The sequence below is a fragment of the Uloborus diversus genome, chromosome 6 (assembly GCF_026930045.1).
Source record: "Uloborus diversus isolate 005 chromosome 6, Udiv.v.3.1, whole genome shotgun sequence".
Lineage (NCBI taxonomy): Eukaryota > Metazoa > Arthropoda > Arachnida > Araneae > Uloboridae > Uloborus > Uloborus diversus.
This window is the reverse complement of record NC_072736.1, coordinates 76,380,791-76,401,050: the sequence shown is the minus strand read 5'-3', so window position 1 is coordinate 76,401,050 and position 20,260 is coordinate 76,380,791. Positions and strand designations below refer to the sequence as shown.

Below are 20,260 nucleotides of genomic sequence, written 5' to 3'. Positions count from 1 at the left end.
TTCTATTATTTTATTCTTTTTCGTGTAATGTGTTTCAGAAGTTGAATAATGTTACCATCACGAAACTTCACCTAATTTTTTAATATAAATGCTCCATACTAAAAAAAAGGGGGGGGGGACCTAAGTTTGTATCAAAATCTTTAAGTAATATGCACTAAAAATTTATTTCTATGCTAATTTATTTAGAACCATTTAAAGATTAAAGGTTTCACAAGCTAATTTATGTTTCACACCATACAAGTTACTCATGATAAAGATCCTAGTATGTGTCTTTATTTATCCCCGTTTTCAATTATTGGCATAGATAAAGATAAAAATCCTAAGAAAGCAACGATAGTGGATAAATTTCATGCTTGCTCCAGAGAAGCCTTGATTCAAAATTTTTATCATGATTACTATTAAAAATACTGTTGTAAGGCAACGAATTTTTGTTAACAATGGGTTTTATATTGAAACATTTCATGGGGAAATTACAAGAAATTTGCTGTTTTCCATTGAAAACGAAATAATAATTGAATTTTAGAATTTATTTTTTTAGCGTCAAGTTGTACCTTTAAGCAAATCATTAAGTGAAATCCCGAAGTATCTAAGTGGTCTATTTGCTGAGATATACGCAAAAGCAAGCCTCAGATTTTTCCGTGACAAACAGGCTAAGTACAATAAAAGTGCTTAAATAACATTAAACAAAAGATACAGCAGAAATCAAACTTTGAAAAGAATACAAATTTTAGGTTAATTTTTACTTAAAAGTTTTTCCCCCTTTTTAATTATTCTTAATTGTTAACATCAGTGAACTCTTCAAGAAAAATACACATATTACTCTTAAGAGAGCTTAGCTTTTTTAAACAAAAAAAAATAGCTAGATACATGATTAGTATAGCTCTCTATGTACCTATATAATGAATTCAATTTATATGAAAATTTGAAACCTTTAACAAAACTAACCCATTACAAAAAAAAAAACTCAGTTTAGAATTTAGATTAATCCAATCCAACCCAGAAAAGTCGACTTTAAATGAAAACAGCTGGGAATGACGGTCTGTAGATCCTACAACAGGTGGGGGTTACTTTAACATTATATCTGCAAGCCCTACTTCAAATTAATCATTGTTGAAAGTAAATTTCGGACGTTGATGACAAGGCACCATTTTGAGGTACTTCACATTGTAAGAAGACTGAGGTGTGCTCCAAGGGCACTAAGAATTGCTGTGTGTCTTTGGGTAAAGGTACGCCATTTTGGTTTTGCAAGCCAGTCACATCGACAGGACCACAGTTTTACGACATTAAAAATATGAAACCACACCTTCAAAACATAGGGAAACACGATACCTACAACAAAAATACAATCCTCAACGTACAAAAAAAAAAGGAAAAAAGAAATTGTATACATGTTTTTTTTTAACTTAGATCTTACTAAAATCGAAAAAATGTGAAAAAATCTTACATATTCGTTTGATGGCGCTGAAAACTCCTGAGGTATTGGAGAGGGCTGAGACACACATGCTGACCCCCCCCCCCCCCCATCCGATTTCTCTCGACAATACCCGGAATTTCCCGACCAACGTCCGTAGGTACAACTATCCGCGGGTACAGCAGCTTCCCCTACAGTGCTACTTGCTTATTTCTGACCAGGGAACCACACGAACAATGTAAAAAAATAAAAAGTTTAAAAAGGTAGCAATCTTGGGACATATTTTTTGTGCAAAAATTATTTCACCTCGTCTGCCCGTTATCGAGATATAAGAGCTTAAAAACTACCGAAATTTTTAGAAAAGCGCCAAATTTAAAGGTGTAAAGGGAAATTGATCATGTAATTTTAGTCTGCATCCATTTACAAATCGTTTGAAAGATGTCTTCCATTTCTGATTAATGCTCGCTGTGTGTGTGTGAATTTGGCAACTTTTCTTAAAATTTTGGAAGACTTTAAGGCCTCATATTTCGATAACGGGGACACGAAGGCAAATAATTTATCTGTCCAAAAACATGTTTTACAATGCTTTTTCGTTTGCTGCTTAGTCAAATTTTATCCATTTTTCACGATCGTGTGGTTTTCTTGTTAGTATAAAAAGTAAAAAACTGATATTCCAACCTTTCTAGCAGCAGAATTGGGTGATCTGCAGTTTCTTCTGTAGTCAAATATTTTTAAAAAATAACCAAGTGACACAAAGTTAACCTACGTGGTTCAAAAGTATCCCAAATAACTGAAGTGACTAGGAAGTACTTTTTACTCTGAATGCTGAATTGTTCGTTTTCAGTTTCGACCACATTCTGGAGATGGAGGATCCTCAACTATATTCCCAGTCGAGTCCCTTTCAGATACGAGATGCAAGTCAAGTCCTGGGCATCTATCACAAGCGAATGGCTTCACAGGACATACCGGACATCGTCCTTGATATCGGATGCGGATCCGGCGATGTTACAAGTCGAATATTAGCACCAGCATTGGGTCAGTTCGAACTAATCCTGGGCGTGGACAAATCGCGGAAGATGGTGGAATACGCGAATCAGCACAGCGAGGACGATAACATCCATTACGAGGTGTTGGACATTGCCGGCGACATCACCGAATTTCGAGAAGACTGGGGGACGTTCACCAAGATTTTCTCGTTTTACTGCCTTCATTGGGTTAAAAACTTAAGACAGGCTCTGCTCAACATACAGCTGCTGATGAGAAATGGAGGAGAATGTTTGCTTGTTTTCGTGGCGCAGTGTCCAGTGTTTACAATGTACGAAAGAATGGCGAAGATAAAGAAATGGGAGCAATACATGCAGGTAAAGATTTTAAACAGCCAAATACTTTTTTCTGATAAATGTCAAACTTGTACTATGCAAGTGTAGTGGGTGGTCAATTAATAGAAACATCTGCAATCAATTAAAACTAACGAACAGGAGTAGTTTTCTTGTACAAATAAATAAGAGTAGTAATTTCGAGACAAAATTAGCAACACTGATATATTGATAATGTGATCGCTATTTTGCGCATGCAGTTACTTGCCTTAAAAAAATCATAACTTAGCACAAGTTTTACAGTAGTCATTGATTTGATACTAATTTTATAACATTACAGGGCGGTCATTCCAAGTTCGTCAGCTTGCGAGATCGAGATTCTCGCTCACGTGATCGGTTGTGACGTAGAAATGTCGATCTCGCAAGCTGACGAGCTTGGAATGACTGCCTAGGGTACGTGCATAGCTTAAGCTAATTATTTTTGCGCGATGACAGGAATGTTTTCAAAATCAAATTCTCCTAACTATACAAACCAATCAAATATTAAGGGTGCTCAAATGAAAAGGTACCAGGTGTCACAACAACGTAACCGTTTACATATTTGCCTATGTTGAATTACTCGAGCACAAGAGAAGAATTAACTTCAATGTGTACTGTGAGACGCTCCAAAGCCTACGCAGGTTCATCAAGAACAAAAGACCAAGGCTTCTCACGAAGAGTGGTTCTGCTCCGTGATGATGCGCGTCCACACGTCACCAGCACTGGCCAAGTTCAAGTGAGAGCAGCTTGACCATCCGCCCTACAGCCCGGACGTGTCGCCCCGCGATTGTGTTTGGTCCTTTGAAAAAGCATTTGAAAGGAAAGCGCTTCAACTCGGATGAGGAACTCAAGACACTGTAAGGGACTGGGTCTCGTCACGGCCCCACAGAAAATCTGAGAACAAGGAATCCTTCGGTTAATCAGTGGGATCGTGATGAACAAGCCTATGCTGCATACGTTGAATAGTCTCCATTTAGACATCAGTATCGTTTGGTACCTTTTCATTTAAACACTCCCTATAGATAGCACGTTACAAGGCTGTGTAACAGCTGGATCAATAATTATTTGCTCATTGACTTCAATTTCAGTAAAAAATATGTTGTGTACTGTTGCTATGTCTCTACAACAACGACGGCTATTTGTTTCACTTAAAATACAGTAGAAATGCTTTTTAGTTTGAAAATAATTTTTAATAATAGAATAAATGACAGACAATCAGTAAGTACTAGGACGTGTTGGCTAAAATATATGTAGAATTAGAGATGGGAATGGTTTGAAAAAAAACGGAAACTTTGGGAGGAAATCCGTTTTTTCACTTGAAAAAATTTTAATTTTTGAAATGTCTAGCCCAAAATTAAGCAATCAGAAATTTATAGAAGTACTTATATTTCAATGCTTTTTATGCTTACATATTTTTTTATGCTCAGTATCTCACATGAAAACACTAATTTTGATAATTCAAGCTGTAAGATAATTTAATTTCCCAGCATACCTAAGTATTATTCAGGGCCACCGAGAGCCACCGGGTTCCTAGTTTCCGACTAGAGGCTGACATGACCTCGCGTCGGCCCTGGAATTATCTTACTAGCATTGCAAATATATTCACATAACAGAATTAGTATAACAGAATAATATCAATTAGGAAATGTTTAAGTAAAATTTTCAACATATTTTCATTTCGTGTGTGTGTAATAAAAATATAAACCAGTCATTCGTTTTTACAGGACGTAAATGACTTCATCCCAGACACACAGAACATGGCACAACCATCCTTTATTTTTTCTCAAATGATGGAAAACGTTGGAATATCAGTAATTGATTGCTCCACACTTCAGAGGAGTTTCGCTTTTACTTCCACAAAGATGCTTAGAGGTAAGCATTCCCCTACACAATGAGTTATGAAGCTTTCACACGACATTTACTACATGTAGAGATAGTAAAAAAAATCAACACATCGCGACTGCTGACGTGACATCATCCAGTGGCACCGACTCCGTGGGGCCTGAGGGGCCCGAGCCCCCTTAAAAATATTTTTGAGGGGGCAGAGCCCCTCCAATAAATCAAGAAAATTATTAGTTATATTATGCTTTCTAAACTTACAAATTTATCTTTTATTTTCCTTGAGTTTACCTCGTAAAATACATTCAGTATTTAGTTAAAACAAATAATTATCACGGTAGTAAGCAGGTTAACTGAAAACGAGTGGTGTGAATAATGACAGTGTTACGGTGCTGTAAGCACTTAAGACTTTGTCCCAGTCCGCGAACTTACGGGTCAAGTCTGTCGCCGGTGGGCAGCGCTGCGGCACGCTCATCTAAGTGTTGCTGATCTGGAAAAAATATAGGAGGGTTTGATTTCTATATTACACACAGCACACAAAAATCGTCACCGCCTAGATCGCCCACCCCAAGAGCCGGGCCTGAAGGTATTATGAACAAGCGTCTCCCTCAACTTGCATCTTCCCCCGACTTTCCTTATATATCGACTGAGATACATCGGAAGTGAGTGAAACCTTACAATTTTAGCCATTTGGGAGACTACCCTAGCGATTCAATAATCAGGCCCCAACTGTAACGATACAAGTTTGCTGCTAACAGCTTTATAATTTCATTATTTTCGCTGCTACTCAATGATACAAACTCAAGTTTTGACTGGAGATTTTTCATTGAGTATTCTTAAATTCACATTTCCGTTCGAATTTTCAGTACGCTGCGCTAATTTTTCATTTTATGCACACTTATTTTTTCTGGGTACCATTGGTTACAGTACTCTCATGTACTAAACAGGTTGATAAAAAAAACTTAGTAAAGTATTCAAGAAATAGCGTTGATTTAATAAAACTTAGCCGCTTTAAAACTATACATAGCTACATGTTCATTTAATCTTCCTAAAAAAATGTCTGGAAACCAAGAAAGGCAGAGCAGATTCGATAGTTTATTAAGTAATAAATTATATAACCGTTATGGTTAGGTTTCAAAGAATAGGAGATAAAAATTGAAAGATTACCCTTCACGATTTATACTCAAGATAAATATCAATGCAAAAGTTCAAAGTCAATTCAACAATTACTATGTGCATTATTAGTTTTCATTTTTTTTCTTTTTACTTGAGCATTTTGACTTGCTACTACATTATAAACAGGGCGGTCATTCCAAGCTCGTCAGCTTGCGAGATCGAGATTTTCGCTCACGTAATTGGTTGTGACGTACAAATGTTGCAACGTAGCATTTTAATCTACTCGAACTTAGGTTACGGCTAGGTTCGAGTAGATTAGAATACTACTTTGCGACATTTCTACGTCACAACCAATCACGTGAGCGAAAATTTTGATCTTGCAAGCTGACGAGCTTGGAATGACCGCCCAGGTCTGACAAAAGACCCTGTCAGCCTAGTCGGAAACTAGGGGTCCGGACCTTGAGTGGGGGGGGGGAGACACTGACGTAAAAAATAAAGAAAAGAAAGGAAGAAAGAAAAAGGGGAGGGGGATTCCAAATAAGCAAAAAACGTAAAGATCAAGTAAAACTTATTCTTTTGGTATCTATTGTTGTCGCACTTAAAATAGAGTAAATTGTTTTCTAGTAAGCAGTTTTGAATTTTTTTCTTTTTCTTTTTTTGGCGGAAGCTGGCGACATAACTGACAATGGTCCCGCCTTGACTGTCGGTGGCCAACTCCCTAAAAATTACATTCAAATAACAAAAACATTATTATTTTTCTCTTTGCAGATTGTTTGGTTGCAGTAAATCCTTTTGTGAAAAGAATACCCGCAAAACACAAGGATGCATTTATTGAAGAATGCATAAAGACACTGGGTGCCATTAAAATTGAAACTGGTAATGTGAATGAAAATGAAAATTGTTGTTTTACGTATAAACTAATAGTTGCACATGGAGCAAAAAATTAAATTTCTATATTTCCCCTCTGTTGATGTGCACTTATGTTTACAATATAAAGGGGTTTTGTTTAGGCCATTGAAAAACTGAATCTCCTGAAATGCAACTATTTGTAGGAAATGTTTTTATTTAATTTAGAGCTTTTTATTTAAATATGTATACTGTCTAAGGCTTATTTAAAATGCACTTGAGCTTTCTTATACACAATGTGACGATGTAATAAATGTAGCACAGTTGCAATAATGCAGACTGTAGAGTTCTTAGTTTTATTACTAAATTTTAATGCAGCATATTCGCCTGAAAGTAGGCTGCATCATCTTTTCTTTCATACATTTTTAAAATAATTGGATATTGTAGAAATACTGTGCAATAATAGAAACATCAGTTCTGAATAAAATTGATTCCTATAACTGCTGTAGTAATTTAATTTCAGTTCGTAATAAGAGGGTAATGTGAAAACAAATTTCCTCTTTCTTTTTTTTTTTTTTGGAGGATTACTGTAAAGTGTTTTATTTGATTATAACAATTGTTTCAGGGTTTAACACCTGCTCCCCCTCCCATGATTATTTATAGACATACCTTGAAATGAGGCAAAAGTTTAAAATTAAAATTTTAATTCATAGTTTGATCACATGATCACATAAGATACACTTGTATTATAATCATTATGTTAAGGCGAAATGTCAAGATGTCGGGGAGTGGGAGGGGATCTTACATGCTGATAAACAAGGTTTTATAATGACAAAATGAAAAAACTAATTTTCCAAATTTTAAAAGCTTTGAACTAAAAACAAAATAAAAATAGCCAGGAAGAAAATATATTTCCTTTTTAATTTTGCCTTCTTCAGACAAATTAATCAAACAGCATTAAGCAGTAAGTTACCGCCTTTAAGCCAGGGTTAAGGAAGAACTACAATGCAAAATACTGACAGTCCATTTATGACATGCAGAGACTGGAGTTTTGTCATTCTCATGGGCTCATCAGTCTGAAATAGCCAATAACTAAGCTGATGGCAGATGCTCTAACATTGCAGCTGGGATTACCAACAAACTGATGGCAAAAATTATTTTAGCACACCGGTGAGAGACGACAAGCAATGGTGCGGTATAACTTTAAAATGAAGTCAAAAGCTTGGTAGTAAGCAGTAACTTACTGACCTTAAGCCATGGCTAAGGCAAAACTAAATGCAAAATACCAACAGCCCGGTTGTGACATCCAGATACTGTGGCCTTAGTAAAGCAAATTGAGCAAAAATGCAGGACTATTTTTTTTCAATGAGGGGTGCCAAACTTTTCTATACTGCCCCCCCCCCCCCCTTTTTTTTGTAATAACAAAATCATAGTACTCTTTTCCCCAAGTGAGTTCAAATAAGCGCTCATGGTGATTTGGGGACTTATATCCAAAAACTATTCAAGTTATTTATACTAATAAAAATGGTATTCCACATTACCTTCCTCTCCTCTACAATACTATTTGACTGACCAGAAATTAATGAGTCTTACAAAGAATAAAAGCTACAGCAAACAAAGATTTTTTAGTGCTTGAAAATAAATTAAAATCAAGTGTGTATATTGAGGAATTCAGTTTTCAACTGGTTACATTGCTTGAAATCAAAGAATTTTTTAAAGTTATTGCAAACATAAAAGAAACTAAAGTAAAATATGGGAAAGGAAGGAAGCCTATCTCAATGTTTTCGAACTTTTGTTATGAAGCTATAATTGAAAAGAAAGATATTCCATGCACAATAAAATCGATATTGCCTGCTTCAGTACTTGAAACTAAACATTCAATGCTCAGACCTGATCAATTGAGTAAAGTACTAGTTTTTCTTTACACAGCATATAAAGCAAGAATATTGTCACATCTTTGAAATCAAATCCCCTTAAAACATGCTAGGACTTAAAATGCATATTTTCTGAGTTTTATAAACACTTTGCCAGCATGCCACAATTGTGGTCTTATTAATACCAACATAACAGTTACTTTCTAAAGTTAGATGCAGCAATTCAGGAGAGAAAATCTTTACATAAGACACTGATAAATGAATAAATACTCTTATCTCGCTAAACAGAAGAAACTTATAAAGATAAATGGAACAATGCACTGAGTCTGAGTAAAAAAAAAATTCCTGACACTATTTTGCTACATTTGTGATTAAACATTTGTAATAAAAGTTTTGATTTCTGGCATTATGTTCTGATTTTGCATCATCAATTTGAATAAAATGATAAAAATGCATGATATTATGTGCTTTCTGTATTTCATTTCTGCATATTTTTGGAATATTATTTAATTTAAACTTTAAACGTATGCACAGTACTCATAAACGACTATTCTTTCAATCGTATTTAAAAAATTTCCTATACTAAAGATATTCAAAAGGATTTATTTAAAATATATGCAGAGGTTTCAAAAAGTAATTTAACAAAAGAGCTCTAATGGGTGTATATATTCTCTGTATCAATAAATCATGCTGAAGATAATGAAGATGATTAGAGCTTTCAAACGATATCAGTGGATGGAGCTGGGTATCTACTAACAAGACAAAATGTCAGTTATAAGATCGCTGCATTGACAGAAACATATCCCGCCGAAGAAACAAGAAGTGTGATAAGGTTTTTGCATTGGGAGGTATTGGCTCACCCTAGGGCCGAATTTAGCTTCATGCCGCCCCTAGGCAGATTTGAAATCTGTCCTCCCCCCCCCCCTCCACTTACGTGATTTATCCAAGGTCAATTTAAATACTGAAAAGCACTTTTTTTCACAAGCCCATCGTAATAGAGAAAATTTAAGACTCACGAAATATTTAAACTGTATGTATTATAATCAAATTTTGATTCTGTTCATAGTAAATTCACAAAATATTCAAAACGTGAAATCATCCATAGCTTTATTTTTATGAAAATATATATGTGTATGTACTCTTTATACTTCTTATAGTCATGTAGTGCATAGTGCATGCACCACATGTTTTTCCTTTTAAATATTGCAAGTATTTTGATTAATATTAAAATTCCCAATCACTTACTTTTCAGGCAATTTGTAAGGCATGTTGAATCTCTATGGCGCTTCAAATTTGCACAAGGCTTAGGGAGTTTTTTTAATTGTTTTTAGTTTGTTTCAAAAGCGTTCAATTTCATTCTAAAACTATTTATTACAATTATATTCTGCATTTTAGTACTTGTGCGTCTGAAATTTTGCATTCAGTTTTAAACTTTCATAAGACAGTGACAACGGCATTTAAATTGACAAAAACAGAATTTAGTTAATTTTTTCGTTAACAAAGTAACCAAACAAAATTAACTGAGCAAAAAAAAACACCTTAATTTCAAAATCATTTGGTTTATATATACGTATTTTTTTTTTTTTTTTCAATATTCAAATACGTATATTAAAACAATCAAATTGTGGCGTTTTAAAGCGTCACCTATAGTATGTAAACAATACATATTAAAAATTTTAAAAAATATTTTGATTTGTTCTATAAATAAATGGTTTTCCAAATGGAGTAGGTTTTAACTAACTTACTGAGCAGAAGTAATAATCCCAAATTACTTTCCAATTCTTAAAACATTTTCAAGTAATGTTTCATGGTGAACACTCCTAATAATGGTTTAAGAGGAAAAACACAGAAGGAGATAATGGTCACTCAGCCCTTCCAGTGCTGCACATAGTCTTTTTAAGAGAAACCACATGTTATGTCTGTTTTACTTGAAGCTCTCTTTTTGAAGCGCTACGGAAGGACCTTCTTTGAGTTAAGGGAAAAAAATTCTTGGTTCTTGGAAGGTATATATCAAAGTGAATGTTTTCTATAGGTGGTGTACTCCATCCCTGCCGCAAGCTAAAAATAAAACTGATTACCCATTACCGGAAGTCTGTCACACCACATTTTCTGTGATTTTGACAGTTACGTTCAAGTCCGCTGACAAGTTGGGATCAGTTATGTCACTGTTTTGGGGAAAAATAAAAATAGAAGTGATGTTTTATTTTCAAGAACAATAATTTAAAAATGAGATTGAAGAAAAATTTGCCACCCCTAAAAAATTTACCGCCCTAGGCAACTGCCTACTCTGCCTATTGGGAAATTGGGCTCTGGCTCACCCTCCTTACATTCCCGTCCTTGCACCAAGTGATTTCCACCTTTTTAGACCTTTAAAAAAACACTTGGAGGTCCTTTATAGAAAAAACCATCATAAAGAATGTTAGACCACATCAAAATGACTCGCTGAACTGCAGCATTGGTTCTGAACTGATGATCTCCCAAGAGTTTCTTTAAGGGTCCAAAAAAGATAAATTGTTTGATGCAATGTCAGGACTGTAAGGTGTGGGTGGTTTAATACCTTCCAAAACAAAAACTTTATCACACTTCTTGTTTCATAAGTGGGACATGTTTCAGTCTGTGCAACTATCAGGGCTGAATTTGGAAGTGTTTAGGCCCCGGGGCAACGAAGGAGTGGAGGCCCCTAATCAGAGTTCGAAAAGATCATCATATTTTCGAAAATATCCAATACTTTGATATATATCCGAATATTTTGATATATATGTATATATCCGATATTTTCGACTCGTGAAAGTTGGGATATTTTGTAAAAATTTTATTGTGGGGGCCCCTTTGTTGTGGAGGCCCCGGGGCAGTAGCCCCCCCTGCCCTCCCTTAAATCCGGCCCTGGCAACTATCATCTAATTGACATTCTGTCCTGTTATTGGACACTCAGCACACTGGTAGGGTTTGAAAGCTCTGATCATCTTCATTATCTTCAATGTGAGTTTTATTCATACAGAGAATATGTACTCCATTCAGAGCTCTTGTTACCTTACTTTTTGAAACTCCCTGGTATTTTGCATTTTCTTTCTGTCTGCTTTAAAATAGTTTTTTTCCCCTTAATAGTAAAAAACAAAGTTTTTCAATTCATATTATTAAAAATTGCAATCATGCACTTTTACTGGACAGTTAATTTATTTTTGATGATTGCTTCATGTATAGCGCATAACCTTAAAAATATGTTTGGTCAGTGATTTTTTGAATGATATTTAGTATGAATTAAATATATGAAAAGACAAGACTGAAAATTATTCAAAATTATACATTTTAGAAATGCAGAGTGTGACCAACTACAAAATAAAAAACTTCAAAAAGAAAAAACAAAATGGATTGTTCAAAAAAATAAAAAACAATGTTTCAAAACCTGGTAGAAATCCATGATTTCAGAAACTTTAATTTGTTAAAATCAAAGTAAATGTTTTAAACTTTTTTTTTTTTTTTTTTTTTTTTGAAGAGCACACTTTTTTTATTGAATATCATTTGAAAAACAGTTTGTTATGCCTTCATACACGAGTTAAACTAAAAGAACTTATGCATTTTAATGTCAAAACTATTCCTTTCAAATATTTTTACTACTCAAAGAACAGTATCTGCAGAAATGAAACACATTCTTGGGTTCCATACTAACAATTTTCTTCAAGCTTAATTTTTAGTGGAAACAAAATAAGTAAGCTTGTACAGAAAAGCTAAAGTACAATTGATAACAAAAATGCAAAAAAAAAAAAAAAATGCAGTTTACTATACTGGTTTCTACCTTCTAATGGCAGTATAGTGATGTGGAGGCTAAATTGGCAGCCTTCAGTTCAGTCTTCCCACACCCTTTTGATCACCCAGTCTGACGGTGTATAGTATCATTTTCTTAAAGGTGTTTCAATTCCAATACATGATGAAATTCATAACAGATTATCAAAAAAGATATAAATATTTCAACACATTGGAAAATCTTATCAGGGTTTTTATAAAAGTACTATATATAATAAAAGTTGAGCTGAAAAGCTCAAAATCCACTCAAATGGGAAAGCTAAACTTTGTCTTTAAATTACAGTGTTTTTTGACATCTGTTCCGAAAAAAAGAAGAAGGTTTTCAATCCCAAGAAAACTGAACACAAAAAAAAAAAAGCAGAGACGTGGGGGGGGGCAAATGTTTTCTAAAGTGATAAAAACTGGACATAAGAATTAAGTTTCCTCCAATTGGAAGAAATGGAAGACATTTTTTTAAATCTAACATGTTGAAATTTTGTGAAGTGCTTATAGTTAAAACTACAAACATTAATTATATAGATGAAAAAAAGTTTATGACAATTTGTCACACAGATGTTATTAGTTACGAAATACTATTGATGAATTGTAATTTGAGCACTATCTTCATACTTTAAACTCTTCATACTTAATCAAGTAAAAATTAAATATAAATCATGCACTTTATACATGTAAAATAAAATTGTGATAACATTATTAACGGCGTCAGAATATTTATGGTGCAACAGCCAAGTAACTTTGTAATTCTTGACCTTTAGAGTTGTCACTATAATTAAGTTCAACTAGATGCAGATGAATATGGCTTTAATTCTTTCACAAAAATTAATAAGAAAAGTAGTATTATTTTTAAATTTTTGACATTTTTCATATTCTGATAAAATATGCCACAGAAAAGCATTGCATGAGTTTACGCATAACAATGTTTATTGACTTCAAAAGAAAATTAAAAGTTCTAGATAAAGTGATCAGAATAAAAGTCTGTACTGGCAACTATGTAAGATTTGAATTTTCAGGGTGCAAATTACCAGCTTACTGAAAATATTTTATTATAACAGTAACTGAATAAATGTTTTGGCCAAAAATCAAGTACTAACTATACTTGATCAGTGGGGTGTTAAAATAAATCCTGAAATGCAACAATATGTGTATTTTTCTTTTAACAATAAAACTTGTCTATATAATACAAAATATTGGGAAATACATCTCATTTTAACATTATATATTGCTACTCATTACAAAAACTATGAAAAATAAAATTTGAGTATGATAACATCTTAAAAGCACTAAAAATGTTTCACAATACATAAAAGCCATTTTTTAAAAAAATTCACCCCATTAATGTTACATTTTCCCAGCAGAAAAAACGTTTTTACTTTATTTTTATAAATATTCAGCTGTTTTAATGTCAGAGCAACAGTAGGACATTCAATCCCTGGAATTACAGTAAGATATTCAACTGTATCTTAGAGGCGAATATGTGTATAATGTGTACTAAACATTTTATAGTACTAAGTTTTAAACATTTTAGGCTAAGTTTTTAAAACATCAATGATGTCAAAATATTTTTAAGTGGCTTTACTTTGGATCAACTTTTTTAATAGGCTCTTGAAAATCCACTTTGAATAGGAAAACAAAAAGAAAGAAAGAATGTTCACTTACCTAGCTTTAGTAGCAGTTAAAGCTTTGTTTTCATTAATTTTCCTTCCACCACCCTCTAAAACAAAATAAATCTTTTTAAATATCTAACTAAAACAAATTTCTTGATTACTGGAATGTATAAAAGGAATTACTTATTTTATTTATGCAATTAAAAATTTTGTAAAAATAATGGGCTCTCAGCCTCTTAGGTATCTTTGGGCTACTATGGGAGCCATAGAATTAAACAATGAAGTATCTGAGAAAGAAATTTATCTTTCTAAACACCAATAACAAAAATATTAATGGGTGAAATGAAATGCAGTTTGCTGAAAAAAAAAAAAGAAATCTAAGAGTTATTTTTACTATCAATTGTTGAAGGTAAAAGGTGGTGGATAAGTTTTTTCTGAAAAGAGATTTGTTCATGGAAGACTCATACTTTTGCATCCACAACCACTCAATGTAACTCCACTGCATCTTTTTTTCATCGGGTTATGTTAAAGATATGATTTATCAATGTCTTCAACAAAAACAGCTCCAGCATTCCTTTAAAACCGTTATTTATGACATATGAGTTTTAAAGAAAAGGATATACAGTGAAACCTCCCTTAACGGACACTCCCGAATAATGGACACCTCTAATTAACGGACATTTTTGCAAGTCCCAGTCCCTCAATATAGGCCATTCTATGTAATTCACTTTGAATAACGGACACTCCGAATAATGGACAGTTATTTCACAAAAAAAATTCCCTTGCAATCGTAGCACTTCCGGTTTTTTTTTCTTTTCACAGAATATCTTAATAAGTATTTGCCTTACAAAGCTTTTCATCCTCCACAACTGATATTCCACTCCCCCCCCCCCCCCCCCCCCCCGCATCATTTCCTTATCACTGTTTCCTGAAATTAAAAGGGTGGTGATGGGCAGAGGCAGCGATTGGGACTTAAAAGTTGGGGGCAGAAAAAAAAAGAACTAAAAGACATGGTACTTTTTTGAGGGCAGCAAAAAATGAAAAAGAAAAAAGAAGTAAGTCATAATTTTATTACGGCTAGTTTTGAGAGTATTGAAGCAGATAAGTGAAAACTGATGTCAGTCTAACAATTAACATACGTTTTTCTTAAGATTTTAATGAATTTTGTACACAATAACTATTTAAAAGTTAAGACAAAAAAGAGGAAACTGGGCGCTTTTTCTAACTGGGGCTCTCGGGAGATGCAATTGAGCAAACCGGCGCCCCCAGCAGGAGTCGGCTTTATAGTGCCGTGATTTTGTTGAGTTGTTTAATTTTAAGCCATGAAAAAGATTTGCCCATATTCAGGGTCATATTGCCAACTGTCAATCATGCAATAGGGATACTCGAGATAAAATAAATAAATTAACCATAAAAAGTGTATGTGAGGCGGTTTCTCTGCCGAATCGCCGCCGTTGGTAATGGGATATTCATACCCTGAGATGAATTGACAGACAAGCGAACCTGTTTTTCATGCAGCAATCGTAGCTTTGCAGTTGCAAACTTTCCTAAAGACGAGTTGATTTAGTTGATTTTTTTGTGTGACAATATTATTTGAGTTTTAAAATAGCAACTAAAAGAAAGAGACTGACATTGAAAGAAAGAATTAATGTTTTGGATGTTGCCGAAAAAGAAAAAATAAGTGTGCGTTGTCTTGCCGATCGTTTTTAAGTTGGGAAAACTCAAATCAGCGAAATTTTAAAAGATAAAGACGAAATTAGAAAATTTTGGATTGTGAGTTCGAATGAAAATTTTTAAAAATGTAAAGTTACGCAAAACAGAAACCAGATTGTGTTCTACAAAGGGAACAACAGCTCATTTTGAAAAAGGTAAATTAAGTAGTTCTTCCTAATAGTGGACACCTCCCAATAACGGACAAAACTTCTAGTCCCTTGACTGTCCGCTATTCGGAGGTTTCACTGTAATTAGCAATCCTTCAGCATTACACTGCAAAACGTTAAAAAACCCTCGAAGAGAAATTGAGTAAAGTCTTGGCATTCTTCCTGCTACTAAGAGGGTTCACATACAGCAAGTTACATTAAACCAGTTGCATTGCCCCAATTTGCGCGGTAAATCTTGGAAATAAAAATTGTGTCAAGTGACATATATTTAACAATCAGGCTTAAGTAAAAGAAAAAAATATCATACAAAATTTTCCTTACGAATAATGACTACAGATATTAAAATACTTTTAAGAAAATAAAATGAGAAAAAAAGAAACGATGGATTCAAAAAGCATAACCACAAAAACACAAAATAAAATAAGTTTAAGAAATTAAAATGAGACAGAAGGAAATAAACAATGGATTCAAAAAGTGTAACTGTGGAAACGCAAAATAAAATGGTTAAAAACTTTAATTTAGGAAAGATTTTTCGAATTCGATTTAAAAAGGCTTGTAACTTTTTTCCTTTGAAGATAGAAGCTTAGTTTTTCAATCATGGGTCAAGATAGGTCTGGAGTAAAAAAAGTCACTTTTTTCAATGTTGTTAAAAAGAAAACTGTAGAACAATTCCTTCACTTTTTATTGATGTTTTTAATGGAGAAAGTAGTGCCTAAATTTCAGCTAAGCCTAAAAGAATCCAAGCTAAAAATGAGAATAACTCCTACCGTAATTAAGTTGGAGCATTGAAACAAATTGCGGAGAACATGGAAAATTCTACCCTTTCCATTGATATATAATATTAATATGTGCAAGTAATTTTTCACCGCTATATTCGGGAATTTGTGAAAATTGGGTCTAAATTGACATAAAAAAAGAGCTATTTAATTGGACTTTTTTCAAAGCGGTCTGCAAACCCTTTCCGGACTTTACAAAACAAACTGAAAATTTCAGCAAAATCGACCGGGTAGTTCTTGAGTTTTGCGTGTTCAAACACACATATGCTTTTTAGAGACTTCATTTTAGATTCTGTATAGAAGTAGTGTTAAAAAAACTTCTTCAATCTCTGCATTCTTTCACAGCAAACTGCATTTTATTGCACCAGTTAGGATCTTTGTTATTAATGCTTAGATTGGTAAAGATCTTTCTCAGACACGCTGCGCTATCATGAAACTTAAATACAAGCTATAAACTTGATATTAATGCTATTATCCCTTACTTCCGTGATTTTTTTTTCAGAATTGAACTAGTAAAATTATGTGTGTGTTTGTATGAGTATTGTCATGTATTATAAATTTTTGTCACACATACATCTCTACTATCACTTTTTAGTTATTTAATATGAAAGAGGCAAAAATGAATTCAATTCTTTTTGTAAGGGGAGAAATTGTTCCTTTTCTTTTTTTCTTCAATTTAAATAGTGTGGAAAGGATGAAATCTTCATTAAAAAAAAAAAATATCAAAGAAACGTTATAGAAGACAGTGGAAGGATAAAAAGTTATGTGACAGGAGCAGGGATATGAGAGCCAGGACAACAAGTCGAAAAAGGAGACCACACTGACCCCAGCAAAAATTATTGCACAAAAAAACTGCATTTGATAATTTACATCATACAAGACACAAGAGAGTTTTTTTTTTTTTTTTTAAGTAATGCAGTTATAAATATTAATGGCCTCTAAAATACACAATTCAAATTTATGTACACCTACTCCAGTTTGATCTGCAGGAAATAAAAGATTTCCTATCAATTACTTTGTTATATTGTAAATGTCACATAAATGTGGTAAAAATCTAATAGCAAAATTGTTGATAATTTGTTTTGGTACACCAGGGATTATGTTATTTTTCTTTCCATTGTTCTTTCAAAAATTAATCAAAGAAAAGAAAAAAAGGAAAAGTCAGTATTTTTAAAGAAGAAAAAACTAAATGTTAGTTATAAGTTAAATAATCAAAGGGCTCAAATTCATATTCGTGGAAACCACTGCCAGATCTGGGGGGAAGTTAGGAGGGCCCTTCCCCAGAGTAGAAACTTCTGGGGGGGAGACCCTTTTTTTTCTGTTTAAACGTAATTTTAAAAAAAAAATTTGAAAAGATGGATATAAGAGCCGCAGTTTTAAGATTTGCCTCGGATAACACACAGAGAAAAATTGTAGATTTGGCACTATTGAAACAAAATATATAAAAGGTTGTAAATTACTACCTGTAGTATTTCTTGCTCCAGCTTTCCATGGATCAGGAGTGATTACTTTCCCTAATTTTTTCTCACCTGTAGAATGATATATGAATTTCAGAGAAAAGTATAATCTACGTGAAAACATTACAATATTTTTTGCTTTTACTCATCACAATCATACAATTTACACAAACAATATCTAATTAAATTATTAAATATTATTTTTGCTTAGCTTACACTGTAGTTGGGGGAAAATACTTAAATGAACTCACCCTGTGGTTTATGTATATTTTATTAATTATCAAGGGCTTAATTGTACATGTTTGTAAATAAATTTCCAGCATTTTCGCAAGAGTTGTGTCATCATTCAAAGAATTTCTTGACGTGTATAGTATATATATTACAATTTTTACTGAAACATTTAAACTAATTAACAATATTGACAAACTAATTTTGTCCTATGTTTCAGTGAGAAAAGCAGCAAATAATGCTTTGGTATACATTGCAAGGAAATTAAATTGTCTTAAGGCTTATATTGTTAAATTTAGTGTTTTCATATAAGACACTGGGAAAAACATAGAAAGCTTTTTAAACAAATTAAGTATTGGAATGTAAATATTGTAAATTTTAGAATACATTGCTTTGTGCTAAAAATAATTAAAGTTTTAATTTTTACACGAAGTAGAAGTAAACTTTTTAGAGAAAAAACGAAATTTCCCCCAAAATTTTCGATTCTCCCTTAAAAGTTCTCATTTCTTTGCATTAAAATTGAAGAAGAACCAAGCATGTGATTGTATTTTCAATACAAAGAAGTAACATTTGCGTTAAATGAAATTGAAAGGTACTACTTAATAATGCATGTACTCCAAATTAACTGCAATCTAATAAGTGCAAATATATATTCAGTAACAGCCAATGAATAAGAAATTCCCAAAGTAAGGTATAGAACATCCCAATCTTTTTGAGCCTATTACTACCCCTCCCCCCTCTAGATGCAGACTGACACCTATCACCCCCCCCCCCCCCCCCACCCTTTCTTCCTTGAAAAAAGAACATAAGTTTCTGCGCAACACCGATGTTATTAAAAATATAAATAAAACTTTTTTCTCTCCTTTTATTCACAAAGCAAACTGATATTGGAAAGAAATGCTTAATTTTGATCATTGGCGCACTTATCACACAAGATTAGTATTTTTTATGAAGATACTTTCCTTTTTAAACAGGAATCTGTGAGTTAAAAACAATAACACTTACAATTTAAAAAAATCTAAAGATTTGAAAAGTCATAAACTTGGCGATGAATGATGAAATATACCTTATTATAGTTCTGAGGTCTGAGCAGTAAGCTCCTGAATTTTACACTTCTTCTTTTCAATTTGTGATTCCTAGTGTGAACCCTGAAAAATCGGTTTCGTATATGTTTTCAATTCCGATATTGGCGGGCTCTTTATTTATTTTTATTTTATTTTTCAAATACTCATTGCCCCCATGAGGAGCCAAATCGCCAATGTGGGGACAATCGCCACCTAGATTTGGAACCACTGGTATAATTTGTATCCACCTAAGAAAGGTGCATACCACAAAAGTTGAAGTCTAAAGAAAAATAAAATAGTGAGTCGTTTGTAAGTTTCATCCTTTAAAGATGAAATTAATATTATGCAGATTTATAAATGCATAAAACAAAATGTTGAAGAATCAACTTACATTTATCGCATACCATTGTGACGAGAAATGTGTTTATTATTTCTTAAAAATATGTCTCTGACAAATTTCAAGTCATGAACGTAATCCAGGAACAAAAACAATAATTCGTAAACAAACGACTTTTGTTGCCACCATATGTGAAATATTGAGAACTCGCCTTGAAAATCAATCTTGATAACCGGTTGCGCCGGTTACTGGTAGTTCCAAGCTAACGTCATCAAATAACCAAAACATTGCAACCAGTCGCTCTATTCGAACATACCCTTTGAGTTTGAAGAGAGCGTTTTTAAAAAGGAAATATTACTACCTTTGGTTTTTTTTTTTTCTTTTTTGAATACGGAAAGAGCATTTTTAACAAGGAAATTTTTACTAACTTTGTTTTTTTTTTCTTTTTTGAGTCCTCAAACACATGCGCCTTCATGGTTTTCTTTTTTGGTGCCCTCGAATCTACGCTACTTTTTTTTCGCCCTCGAACCTGTGCGCCTTTTGGTTCCCCCCCCCCCCCCTTCAACCTGCGTGAATTATTATTATCTATCTATACTAGTCATCTGGGTCGTAACTTGACTTTTGTTTCGGAGGGGGATTTACCAAACACATTTTTTGAAACATTTATATGGT

General features: G+C 33.3%; 2 protein-coding genes across 2 annotated transcripts in view; one reads left to right on the top strand and one right to left on the bottom strand.

The window, feature by feature from the left end:
- The window catches only part of LOC129224022 (cysteine-rich PDZ-binding protein-like), an 82,419-nt gene extending 62,651 nt beyond the window's left edge, over window positions 1-19,768 (bottom strand). Inside the window, exons 1-3 of the mRNA XM_054858417.1 lie at window positions 19,643-19,768; window positions 17,966-18,031; window positions 13,899-13,953 (exon numbers count right to left, since the gene is read on the bottom strand). Coding sequence (XP_054714392.1) covers window positions 13,899-13,953; window positions 17,966-18,031; window positions 19,643-19,658 — 137 coding nt within the window. The 5' untranslated portion in view covers window positions 19,659-19,768. The remainder of the gene's footprint in view (window positions 1-13,898; window positions 13,954-17,965; window positions 18,032-19,642) is intronic.
- LOC129224020 (juvenile hormone acid O-methyltransferase-like) lies at window positions 2,275-6,938 on the top strand. The gene is made up of 3 exons (XM_054858416.1): window positions 2,275-2,772; window positions 4,491-4,638; window positions 6,490-6,938. Exons 1-3 carry the CDS (start codon window positions 2,275-2,277, stop codon window positions 6,666-6,668), a joined length of 825 nt encoding a protein of 274 aa, XP_054714391.1. The 3' UTR covers window positions 6,669-6,938.
- Window positions 19,769-20,260: the final 492 nt, after the last annotated feature.

Excerpts from the sequence above, each read along its gene's own strand:
- LOC129224020 (XM_054858416.1), top strand. The coding sequence starts at position 2,275 with ATGGAGGATCCTCAACTATATTCCCAGTCGAGTCCCTTTCAGATACGA. Across the intron at positions 2,773-4,490 it reads AATGGGAGCAATACATGCAG|GACGTAAATGACTTCATCCC; the intron begins GTAAAGATTTTA and ends TCGTTTTTACAG. Across the intron at positions 4,639-6,489 it reads TTCCACAAAGATGCTTAGAG|ATTGTTTGGTTGCAGTAAAT; the intron begins GTAAGCATTCCC and ends TTCTCTTTGCAG.